Raw genomic sequence first — 13,473 nt, forward strand, 5'->3', positions numbered from 1 at the left:
CTTATAGTGGTCAGTATTTTCTTAAAGGGGTTATCCAGTGCTACAAAAACATGGCCACTTTTCCCACTACTGTTGTCTCCAGTTCATTTGCAGTTTGCAATTAAGCTCCATTTACTTCAATGGAACGGAGTTTCAAAACCCCACCCAAACTGGAGACAACAGTAGGGGGAAAGTGGCCATGTTTTTGTAGCGCTGGATAACCCCTTTAATGACCACACAAAGGGGTTTTACATTTTGTTATGCAAATAAAGGCTAATAACAAAAGAAGCGCTTCCACAATTGTACCCTTCCCCGTTGTAAATTATATAGTATAAAGGATTGTTATGTGATGCAATCCAGGCTTTTTTCATCTATTTTTCAGCCTCAATTCCATAACATGGTGACCATTGATCAGGCTTGCTAAATCACACTCTGCTGAAGGAACCTAAAGTCACTCTTCCTATTTATTCTTATGAGATGTTTAATGTTGGTGTTGAATCGAGTCAGTACAGTGAAGAAAAACGCCACCTGTTCATCGATGTGCTAGTTATTGACAATAGTTACAGAATAAAGGGAAAAGGGAATTTTTAAACTGAGAGGTCTTATGTGTACCAGAGATGTCACCGATAGTTAACATTTAGAGATGAGCGAACCACGAGCGTTCGGTATTTGATTAGCTGTGGCTGCTGAAGTTGGATAAAGCCCTAAGGCTATGTGGAAAACATGGATATAGTCATTTGCTGTATCCATGTTTTCCAGACAACCTTAGAGCTTTATCCAACTCTAGCAGCCCCAACTAATCAAATACTGATCGTTCGGGTTCAAATGAACTCAAGCATGCTCGAGGTTCGCTCATCTCTATTAACGTTGCGTTATTGGACCTGATGAAGAAGGCTCCTCAAAAGACATTATAAACTAAAACTTCATATACTTTCCTGTCAGCTTGATTATACTTCTGACTCCACAACTACTCTGCATGCTGATCAGTGCCCAATATTCCTTCTATACGTCTTCTCCAATGGTGGGGAAACAATGATGTACTGGAGTGACAGCAAGAGGTACACACAAGTTAACCACTGCACAAACCTCTTGGGTTGTAGTTTCAATGTTGAGGGAAAAGATAAAGAATGATTTATTTATTTTTTTATCATCACAGTTTTGTATACTACACCAGTGCTTCTCAATTCCAGTCCTCAGGCCTCACCAACAGGTCATGTTTTGAGGATCTTCATAGTATTTCACAGGTGATATACTCAGTGCATCAGGTATTATCACAGCTGTTCTTTGTATGGAATATCCTTAAAACATGACCTGTTGGTGAGGCCTGAGGACTGGAACTGAGAAGCACTGCACTACACCATTTACAAATGAAGGGTAGAGAACAAAAATGTGTGTGTTTTTCATGTTCTTACTATGGAATATGCTTTCTCATTCAAATCCTTACCAGAGGCTCAAAACTGGTCCTAACCTAGTCCTGCAATTGGTTAAGAAAATTATACAGTTGTATTTAGTCTACCGTATATTATGTGAGCTACAGGTATCAGCAGAACTTAGGGTATTTTCACACTGAGTAAAAGTGGCACAGTCAGCGGTTCGTGTTCTCCAGCCAGTGTGTGACCGTGGCGTGGCAGCGCACTGATTGGCTGAGCAAGACGTCCAGATGACAGGAGCCCCCGAAGCGAGCCGGAGCATGGACCTGATAAAGTATGCACTGGGCCGTGGGGGGGGGTTAAGGGGGCTGCCTTTTACATGCTTGCAAAAGAATGACAATTCCGCTACAAGTATGTAATTCTATTGAAAGTGACAGTTAAGGGATTTGCAGCAGATTTTGCTGCAAACTTGCAGTGTAAAATCCACTGCGGATCAGTCACATGTGAAGCTAACCCTTATAAAGCTTTTTGTGAATAAAACCCCACATTTTTTTTAAGGAATTACCCCTCTCTTTCTTTCAACAGCTTGGTGAGGGAGCTGATCTGAGCAAGTTCTGAATAAACAGAACCAGTGTGAAGTTGGTCTTTTATTAACTGATAACTTTATTAAACCAGTGTCTGCTATGAAAACAATCTTTACCTTACATCCTTTATTTTTAATGTACTACTAAGGTGTTTATTTCATATTCCCAACCTTCTTCCATCTGCTTCTTATCACGTACAGTATGCTCCTTTGAAACACTAGTTCTGCAGTCTGCAACATTGCTTCCTTAGTTCCTTCATACAATGTATCTCTGTCTATGCCCTTTTATATGTGGGCTTGTATAAATAATTTATAGCTATCGTTTCCTGTTTCCCAGTTTTTTCAGACTCTGTATTACTAGTTGATTTCTTCCACTGTATACAGCTGAATAACATATAGCGGCTTAACTCTCTACCGATCAGAAATATAGAGCATGTTACACAACCTCTCAACTGTGACCCCTAACTCAATTTCCTTTGCCTTGGAAAGAAATACACATAAGCCATGTTTTAATGAAAATATGCCCTTTTCTGCTCCCAAACTTTATTATTATTTTTTTTTTTTTACGTACAGAAGGAAATTCTGACACATTGCAGCTTGTGGCTCTGCAACAACTGAAACTACTTTTGAAAGGTATTGCTAAAAGGCAGCACACATCAACAAAGGAACCAGGTTCAGAAAACACAGTGTACAAGTGTACATCTCCCAGCCATCAGTACAGTAGAGGAACACAGACAGAAAGATGCTAATACTTCAGCCTTTGTTTACAGCCAGCTCTCTACCATTTTTTATTTTGTTTCTATTTCAACATGGAGTTTCTTAGAGGCGCACAGAACAGAGAGATTTTGCGGCTGTCAGTAGCATATAACGCCTTACAAACTCAATTGACTGTTTTCCAGATATCATCTTGGCATATATTCCTCTGGTAAGCCTGTAAAGTTTCTGGCCTTAAGTGCTTTATCTACCGTCCTGATATATCCATCTATTGTATTCTTCATGTCTTGAGTGAATGGATCCATGACTGTCTGGCTGGAGCCTACTCGCTTAAAATTGCCATCTTTGTTGTTCTCCACACAAAGGAGACGATCTTCATTTACTGGGATACCAAGGAAGGATACCATTTCTTTAAGCTTTCCAGTAAGGTCCTTTTTTAAGTCTTCATAGTGAAGAACGAGAAGTTTCTTGCCGTACTGAAGCCAATCGATGGCATGTGAGGCCCACCAGGATGCATAGCTGTTAACAAATTCTGGCCATTCTAAATAAAACAAAGAAAAAAAACTTATGTTTAGAGATATTATTATTTTATATAAATATATATATATATATATATATATATATATATATATATATATATTATTATTATTATTATTATTATTATTATTATTATTATTTTTTTTTTTTTTTTTTTTTTTTACAAAACTGAATTAAAAAATAAGTGTGTGATTGTAGGGCATCTAACTACTGACACTCATTTCAATCTACTCCTTCCATAAGAGCAGAATTGACGCTATACATAAACATAGATATTCTATTCATTGTCTATGGGAGCTGCAGTATGGTCTTGGTGCTCAGCTACTGTATCTTCAGCAGCTCCCATTAACAATAAATGGTGCAGCACTATGCATACTTGACCACTACTCCATTCCAATGGGTGATTTTCAAGTTCTAGCATTCAACCTCTTTATGACCATATATGTATCCCCTAACCTGTGAATAAGGAAGAGGTTGCAATTATGGGACAACCCTTAAGGACACAACTCTTTCTTAGAATGTGCCACCCCAGCTGATCAGCATGGGTTTGGCTACTTTAGCCCCTTCTGATCAGTTATTATCTAGGCAACTAATAACACTAGAGGACTCTTTGAGGTCTTTGAGGTGATTGGGTAACCATGTAATGCATGGTTAATGAGGCCAATCCATTTGTAGGTCCATGGGAGAAATCCAGTTTCTGTGGCGCTCATTTATACAATGTTCTATAGCTGGAGGGGGATGGGGGAGACAGATATTCCAGCAAAATATAAATGTATTAGCATGTTAATATGCATGTTACCATGTTAATATGCTGCAGTATATTCATTAACAGAGGGATATTAGGGGACAAATATTAAGTTGAAATTGAGTTGCAGTGTAAAGCTATGTTCACACAACATAATATTTTAGTACAGGGGCCACATTGCAGTGAAGTCAATGCTGTGATCACTCAGTATTATGTTAATGCCCATTCTATAGAACGAACGTTAAAATAAGGAACCTGCCTATTATTTCCGGACACTGTTCAGTGAACAGCTTCCAAAATAATAGGTGTTCACACAATGTAAAGTGCAGCGGTGGCCGCACTTTGCATTGAAGTTAATGGTTTATTAATTTGTAAGCACAACCGACGGTGCCCGCAAGTAAAAAAAGAACATTCCTGCAGCCAATATAGAGGTATAGACCAGGGAAGTCAAACTCAGGCCATCCAGCAAGTCCCATCATGCCTGGACAGCCAAAACTTTAGTTTTGTAGTTTTAAAACAGCTGGAGGGCCTGAGTTTGACATGTCTGGTATACACTGTCTATATGGCCACTAGGTGTCTCACTTAATAGAAAACTGCAGTTGGGGCTCCATCACTAATGTAATTAGTGAAAAAAATCTAATGCAGAAAGGAATGTCCCTATGCTCTCCACAGACTGGCCCAGTGAAAATGAATGCTGATTGGCCAGTAGCTGAGCACAAGATATCTAAAACAGACAAAAAAAAAAAGTCTGCCCACTTGCTCATAGTGAATTGCAAAAGCATGAGCAACACGATGGTGCACTAAACAAACAGTTGGAGTAGCAAAATTAAAATAAAAGCCAACACCACACATAAGGCAAGCATTAACTAAATATTTGCTGGGGGTTTATTTTTTATATGTCATGACAGGTATGTACACTTCAAGTATTCCATGTTTACAATTTCTTAGCTTCTATAGAGTACTTTTAGCTATAGACACTAAGGACTGTTTTAATAAATTAAAAAAAATGCAAAGCCCTGATCCACTGGAGCAGTACAACCAAAATGGTTGCAAATCTATATCTCACCTTTACTTTTCCAGTGCCTTTCTGTCGCATATCCTAGATGTCCCGCACACTTCCTGTTAAACTCTGCCATTAAGGCTTTGTAAGGGTTACGAATCAGGAGAATGGAGGAATCATACATTTCGATCTCTCTTTTGCCACTCTCATGAGTCTTTACACATATTGTCCGTCCACTCCTCCAGTGATCTTTTTCTCCTTTAAAGCCTGCAAAAACACACAGAATTTGTTGAAACCAACATTTACGTGTTTTCAACAAATACCGTAGACAGAGAGACTACATTCAATAGTGACTGTAATTATCTTCAGCAGTTATAGAATAACATCGATAGTAAGAGTGACAATGTATAGATCTCCAAAATGTACCTTTATTGAACAAGGTTCCATCAAAGTAGTAGCTTCCGGTGTAGTATCCTGTGGCATGCTCGATAAGATGCCTCACCCATGTATTTCCAGCTCCAGGAAAACTTGACAAAGCTATAAACACTTTGGACTTTGTAGGCAGAAACCTTCTTGTTGTACAACGGGTATCTTAAAAAAAGAACAAGAAAAGATAAACTGTAATGTAAAAACTTTCTCCAAAAGAACCCTATTTTTCTTTATAATTTTACCATATGTTGTGTGAATACCTGTCAAGAACACACGTCTGCAGCAAAGAAGAACCTCCCCCCACTTGCTTACACAGGTGCCGAGCATGGTTAGATATCTACCTGCTCCTTCCCTTGTTACATCTGGTTCACATTTCCATTTGCCCTATGTTTTACCCTCTAAAAAAAATAATGTGAACCCAACCTTGAGGTGTACCTGTTGTTTTAGGTGACTATTCAGATCAAGCAATCACATGTACTTGTACATGAGAAATAGTAGCAGTTTTTGATTATTATAATATATGACATGTAACTAGAATATTTTGACCAGTATTTCCCTCTGGAATCAATTTTGTTTGCCCTGAGCTCAATTGTGGACTGATGTTTCTCCGAGCCACGGTGCAAATGATGTCCCATAGGAAGATAGATTCCAGTGTGCTGTGGCATGCTTTTCCTATGGAACAAAAGCTGCACTGCTCTAAGATACATCGTACTGACTGCTACAAGACCCCTGTGTTGTACCCTCTGATCGTCAGACAGACAGGGGAATTTATTATCTTCATATCAAGCAAGGGGCCTTTTTTGGCATTTACACAGAAGTGTCATTCTATGATATATCTATATGCAAGTTCCATTTAAATTAAGTGAAACAAGTGGTCCTTCCTTTGCAACCCACTATAATCCTGAGGGGTATACTGTATGCATAGGAAGTCAAGAAACCAGTGCTGAATAGGCGAGGAATTTCAAGCAGAAAACTTTTCTCTACAATTCCTCGATAATTCCTCAGTGTGCACATACCCTTACATTAAACAGAAAAAGCTCCTCTTGGCATTGGGGAAACCCTAACTAGGGGGTATACCTTAGATAGACAGGGCATTATAGGAGGGACCATGCTTAGGACTATTAAAGGCTAAGGGGCATAGGTATCAATGTGTTTGCCCTGTTTTTTTCATGTGAAAGAAATATATAAGGCTTTGTTCACACAAAGTTTTTTCAGCTCTGTTTAAAATGACGTCCATCATTTTAAGTCTAAAATAATAGACGTCATTTAGCTCTCTGTCCTCCCCTTAGTGTAATATGGCATGGCCGCGAATATTAATTAGGGATGAGCGAATTTACAGTTATAATGAAGCGAAGAGCAATCCGCTCATCAGCCTGCTGCCTTTTAACTAACTGCAGCTTCATGCCGCTCCTCCCCGGGGGCTGGGAAAAGCTGGGTCCAGTCCAGAAAGTTCTCCTAGTTTCACAGGACTGGATCCAGCTTTTCCGAGCACCTTGGGAGGAGCGTCACGGAGCGGCAATGAGTTAAAAGGTAGCCGGCTGATGAATGGATTACAGAAATAAATCAGCTGATCTCTATTAATCATAATATTCTTGTGAAATGTTAATTTTAGTCATGCAATGATAATTCTGGCAACAATTATTGTCATATGATGATAAAGACTTATTTATCCAGTTAACATATGTATATGAGTATGCATGAGTATTCTTTAAATTAGAAGCAGATTAAAAGCAAATTAAAGCAGATTAAAGCAAAGTCTATGTTACTGCCATTCATATGTTACTGCCATTCATACACACATAGTAATAAAATGTTTTTGTTTTTTACAATGTGTGCACACATGGGCATTTTTCTAGAAATTGTATTATGCTTTTTATTTTACATATCCTGATAGGAAAGATAAGAGATAAATCTATGCATGATTCTTTAATCTGGACTTCTACATACAAAGCTAATGAATGAGTCATTTTGTAATGTATGTTGCACGTCACAGTATACACACAGCTTACTTCCTCTCTCGTGCTACTATAAATAACAAGCTGCATCTATAGAGACTTACGCTTGTATAGTCTCACATCTCACCATAAGGCATTAATGTTCCATGCATATGATTCTTAACAGCCTCGGCCTGTGATTGGTGGACTATAGTATCTAAGCATGCAAACAGCCTTTGATCCACATGTGACTCATAATCCACTGGTTAGGGAAGACTGCTTTACATGCTGCTTTGAGGTCCTATAATAAGGCAGTCATCTGCACATTAGGGAGCCATACATTAACACTGAATTTCTTACTCTCATAACTTCACACTAAGCTGTTTTCAGATTTTTAAGTCATCTAAATCATAATGTTATCTTTTACACAGGAGTTTGCTCAGTTTATAGATTTCGGTAAGCAGTGTTTTTTTTTTCCCCCTAGTTAAAGTAGGTCTAAGGTTGACTTAGAGGACCCACATGGTCCTTTGCTGTCGTCAGTCTCCTTTATTAAACAAAAAAAAATAGGTCAACAATGATAAAACACAATGGTGAAGACTCACAGTGCATACATGATTTATCAATGGGTCAGACAAAATAATGGCAGAAAAACTCAACAAATGAATCACACACCTTAGAAAAAGTGACACATGAACTTTATAAATAAGATGTTAAGGCTAGTTTTTCTATGCATAAAAACTAGATTATACTGTATATACACTGATGTATATTAAAAATATAGCGGAAATGAGAATTAAAGGGGTTATCCAGCCAAAATATTTTTCTTTTAAATCAAATAGTTTCAGAAAGTTATATAGATTTTTAATTTACTTCTATTTAAAAATCTAAAGTCTCCTTATACTTATCAGCTGCTGTATATCCTGCAGGAAATGTTTTCTTTTCGGTCTCTCTGCTGCCACCTCTGTCCAAAGCAGCAGCAAATCCCCATAGATTTCCCATTACCAATGTATCTTATATGGGACTATAGAGAGCCATCTAAAACAAAAGGTTATCCTCCTTTAACATCTGCATATAATTTGGAATAAATACATCCACATTCCATTAAATGATGCATATATATATATATATATATATATATATATATATATATATATATATATATATATTCTTTGCAGACTTTTCAGCCTTACTTTAATAGAACTAGACTAGTTAAACTAATGGTATGCCAGAAAATTCAATTTATTTTATATTTGTCTTTTTATTTTTTTCCTGGAGGAAGAGAGCAAGAATTTAACACATTGAACATTTCGGACTTTTGTATTTCTTTTGAACTTGTTACAATATGAATTTTATTTTATTATTATGTATTGCACAGTAGGCCAACAAACAGACTGAGTGGCAGACCCTGGCCCAAATGTATCCGATTGTGTAAAATAGAAACTGGTGTAAACTGCACATAGCAACCAATCACTGCTCAATATTTATTTTATCTGAGATGAAAGCTGAGCTGTGATTGGACTAAGGGGGTTGCAGTGGGTCACAGGGGTCTGGACAACTTCTTCGTAGAATGGAGGTAAACTGGTATTCTACTCATTGGTGCATGCAAAATTATCACTTGAGAAAGTTGCAGACAGACCCTTGCAAAGAAAAGGTAGAACTACAGGACACCTATTTAAATTTATAGGGGACAATGAAATTGTCATGTTGTGTTCCCTTCGATGGGAGCTGCTTTTTGTAGGATCAGTATGCTCTGGGTTATAAAGAGGGGATCTAATGAAGGAAGCTTTCCAATATGATGTTCATATGCTCTAGTAAAGCAGATGGATATTTGTTATTCTGATAGAACAATCCTGATTGAAGAATAATTCCTCATAGAAGCAACACGCTGCAACTGTTTGGTGATGCAGAAATACACAGCTGTTAGTCCACTCTTAAATAGACAAATGATAATAGCGAGAGAGAGAGGAGAGCGAGAGAAATAGATAGATACTGGATGGATGGATGGATGGACACACAAACAATATAGATAGAATTCATGAAATTGTAAAATCCTGCACAGTAGATTGGAAGTTACAATTGTTAATATGCATGAAAACTATAAGACACTTTGGTGGAGATTTATCAAACATGGTGTAGGGTAGAATTGTCTTAGTTGCTCCTAGCAACCAATCAGATTCCACCTTTCATTTTTCAAAGAATCTGTGAGGAATAAAAGGTGGAATCTAATTGGTTGCTAGGGGCAACTAAGACAATTTTATTTTACACCAGTTTAATAAGTCTCCACCTTTGTCTTACACATGAAGGACTAATGTACTATTACACTATCATACCATGGTTTAATGGAACAACTTACATACTGTCATCTGTCAGAACAGTCCACTCCACTTGCATAATCTTTCAGACTTTAACCCCTTAACGACAAAGGGCGTATATTTACACCCTGTTGTCGGAAAGGGCATTCAGAACGGGGCCGTGCGGTGACCCCGCTTTGAACCACCGTGATTCTGGGCGCCGCATGTAGCCCGGGACCGCTGTTAGCATGGTGCGATCGCCGTGCCCGCTAATCAGGTAATCAGATAAGGCTGTCAAAGTTGACAGCTGCATCCGATTACCGCATGCACCCGTTCCCTGGTGTCTAGTGGATGAGATCGCCCCCCTGGGATGTTGTCCTGGAGGAGCGATCTCTGTGTCTGTTGCCGGCCGGGGTCTCCACCAAAATGTCGCTGATCCCGCCTTGGCACTCGTTTGTTTTCGGCTGCAGCAGCCGAAAGCAAACAAGTGCGGATCTCATTGATCTATGCTGTATATCTATGCAGCATAGATCTCAATGAGAGATCAGTGCACTCATACTAGAATTCCCCCAGGGGGGCTTCTAGTATAAGTGTAAAAGTAAAAAAAAAGTGATGTTTTCAATCAAAAGCCCCCTCCCCTAATAAAAGTCGGAATCACCCCCTTTTCCCATGTAATAAATAAACGTAAACAAATAAATAAATAAACATGTTTGCTATCGCCTTGTGCGTAATCGCCCATACTATTAATTTATCACATTCCTGTTCTCGCAAGGTAAACGGCGTAAGCGCAAAAAATCCCAAAGTGCAAAATTGCGCATTTTTGTTTGCATCAAATCCAGAAAAATTGTAATAAAAAGCGATCAAAAAGTCGTATATGCGCAATCAAACCGATAGAAAGAACACATCATAGCGCAAAAAATGACACCTCACACAGCCCCATAGACCAAAGGATAAAAGCGCTATAAGCCTGGGAATGGAGCGATTTTAAGCAACATATATTTGTTAACAATGGTTTGAATTTTTTACAGGCCATCACATAATATAAAAGTTATACATGTTACATATCATTTAATCGTAACGACTTGAGGAACATACAGTATATAATAAGTCAGTTTTACCTCAGGGCAAATGGCGTAAAAACAAATACCCACCAAATAAACAAAATGCGTTTTTTTTTTTGTTGTTGTTTTGTTTTCAATTTCACCATACGTTTATTTTTTTTCTGGTTTTCCAGTATACTTTATGAAAAAATTCAGCTGGCCATTGTTAAATACAATTAGTGGCGCAAAAAATAAGGGCTCATGTGGGTTTCTAGGTGGAAAAATGCAAGTGCTATGGCCTTTTAAGCACAAGGAGGAAAAAACGAAAATGCAAAAATCAAAATTGGCTCTGTCCTTAAGAGGTTAAAGCGAATGTACCATCAGGAACATCTATTTAGGATATTTACATCAATAGACTGGCGCTGGCGGGGGAATGCCGGTGCTGAACTTTTTTGAACCGCAGCCTGGTCTATTGCCAAGCACCGGCCTGGTCTATTACTGGGCACCAGCCTGGCCTGAAACCTGAAGGTTTCGTCCCACTAGGGGAGGGCAGGCCTCCCCCTAGTGCTTCAGGCCGGGCCAGTGCTTGGTAATAGAATAGTGCCATATGCAGGAACTGGGCAACAGTTCAAAAAAAGGACCACAGCACCAGCATCCCCATTCTGGTGCCAGTCTATTGATGTAAAAATCTTAAAGAGATGTACCTGATGGTACATTTTTATTATGTTCCTTCACTCATATTTTGGCCACATGTAGTTGTTCAATAATTGAACCAAAATTAAACATTTGTTTTTAATTGTGATATTAATCTAGGTAGTCCTTAGTCAAGACAAGTGTTTAGACTGAGCATAAATTGCAGGAATACACCTGTTATACATGTCCTGCCCATGCTTCATATTTTTTCTGCATTTTGTAGTCTATTGACAGAATTACATTCAGCGAATAGACTGTTTCATTAGGGTCATCAACACATCATTTCAAATCATGAAGCACATTTTTATTTTTCAAAGTGTTAATATAACAAGCGACCTGTGACCCATTCCGATTGTTTATTAGCAAATTCATTCTTTTTCCCAGCAGGACCAGAAATCCAGCTCAGGCTCAGCTGAACTCATATGATAATTCAGAGAACAAGCAGCTATGCCTAAGGATGCATGAATTATTAAATACTGGAGCTTCACTGGGAAGGCTCTGACTTGTGTCAGTGCATGAGTATTTCATCTGCTGAAAACATGGAGGTGATAATGTGTCATCTAGCCATTATTTAACAAATCAATAGTTCTGACGTGAGGACAAGAGTAAAGCTGTTTTCCAAATGCTGTGGAGCACGCTTAAAATGGGTTAAATTCAATCATTTGTGATATCAAACTATTCCAAGGTCATGTAATACATGGTCAACTTTCTGCTTTCAGGTTAAATACTATTACTCAAATGGCATACAGTATCTTAAGTTACCACCATATGCTACACACCTTTCATTAGCTAGTGTATCTTCACGTATTACCAATCTACAGCATTCACAATCTATCGTAACATTGCAAGGAAAAATTATGGACACTTGGGGGGAGATTTATCAAACTGGTGTAAAGTAGAATTGTCTTAGTTGCCCTAGCAACCAATCAGATTCCACTTTTCATTCCTCACAGACGTTTTGGAAAAAGAAAGGTGGAATCTATTGGTTGCTAGGGGCAACTGAGACAATTCTACGTTGCACCAGTTTGATAAATCTCCCCCTTGGTCTTCATGGTCTTGTATTTTCCTGTGTCCAGACACTAACATTTGTAAATTTGTTTAATATCTTTAGTTACTGTTGTTGCTCAAAATACTGTCTATAGACTGATAACCTGCAGTCACAACTTCTTGGTTTTCAGCAGGGTATAAACCTAAATGCACTTAATGCTTAAAACTGTAATCAGTTACAACCACCTCATCTAGGCTTTTATCATCATATTGGGTAATGTAGCTAATGCTACCAATATCTAGTGGACAGGGGTGGAGTGTTAGAAAAAGAAGTTAAACTTAATAGGGAAGATTTATGGTGTAAAGTAGATTTGGCTCAGTTGCGTCTAGCAATCAATCAGATTCCACTTTTCATTTCTCAAAGATTGAGAAATGGAATGTGGAATCTGTTCGGTTGCTAGGGGCAACTAAGCCAGTTTCACTTTACACCATGTTTGATAACTCTCCCCCAATATGTATGGCATGATATTGTTAGCTTCTTATAACATGAGTTTGTGATGCTCTGTCATTAAGTGTCTACACTGTGTTTATGTGCAGACACCAAAGTGCAAAGTAAATGAAACCTTTAAGTGTTTTGAGAAAATGGGAATATTTAACTAAACTAACAATGGTTACACTGATTTCTGACTCTAGGAAAACCTTATTTTATCAAGGTTTGGCAGGAATGCAAATGGAAGTGCAAATGCAAGTGTTGGAAATGTTTATGAGATAGTGGCCTGTTTATGCACACTTGGTGGCACTGGCTAAAGCTATCTGTCTTCTGGAGAAGTAATATTCAATTACTTCTAGGTTTACCCTCCTTCTTTTCCTCAATAAGGAAAAATTTTACATTGAAAAATCAAACCAACAAACCCCCTCCCCTTCCTGCCACAAGTTATAATCCTAATTCATAAACTGGCTATTCTTAATACACTTGTACTCTTAACAGTTGAAAGTACTGCGCAAGGAAAATGTGAGTACTCTAAACAAACAAGAGCCCCTAAACAAGAGCCCAGATTTATCACATGGTGTAAAAAAAGACACTGGTGTAAACTTACCAAAATAGCCAATCACATCACAGCTTTCATTTAACCAGAGCTGAAAGAGGAGCTGTGATTGGTTGCTATTGGGA

The 13,473-nt window shown here is 38.2% G+C and overlaps 1 protein-coding gene across 2 annotated transcripts in view; it reads right to left on the reverse strand.

Annotated features, from left to right (window-relative positions):
- Nucleotides 1-2,480: 2,480 nt before the first annotated feature.
- Nucleotides 2,481-13,473, reverse strand: part of WSCD1 (WSC domain containing 1) — a 169,221-nt gene continuing 158,228 nt past the window's right edge. For both annotated transcript variants that reach the window (XM_069945059.1, XM_069945060.1), the window contains 3 exons: nt 5,355-5,519; nt 4,995-5,195; nt 2,481-3,187 (listed from right to left, as the gene is read on the reverse strand). In XM_069945059.1, coding sequence (XP_069801160.1) covers nt 2,835-3,187; nt 4,995-5,195; nt 5,355-5,519 — 719 coding nt within the window. In that variant the 3' untranslated portion in view covers nt 2,481-2,834. The remainder of the gene's footprint in view (nt 3,188-4,994; nt 5,196-5,354; nt 5,520-13,473) is intronic.

This window comes from Dendropsophus ebraccatus, chromosome 11, assembly GCF_027789765.1.
Source record: "Dendropsophus ebraccatus isolate aDenEbr1 chromosome 11, aDenEbr1.pat, whole genome shotgun sequence".
NCBI classification, from domain to species: domain Eukaryota; kingdom Metazoa; phylum Chordata; class Amphibia; order Anura; family Hylidae; genus Dendropsophus; species Dendropsophus ebraccatus.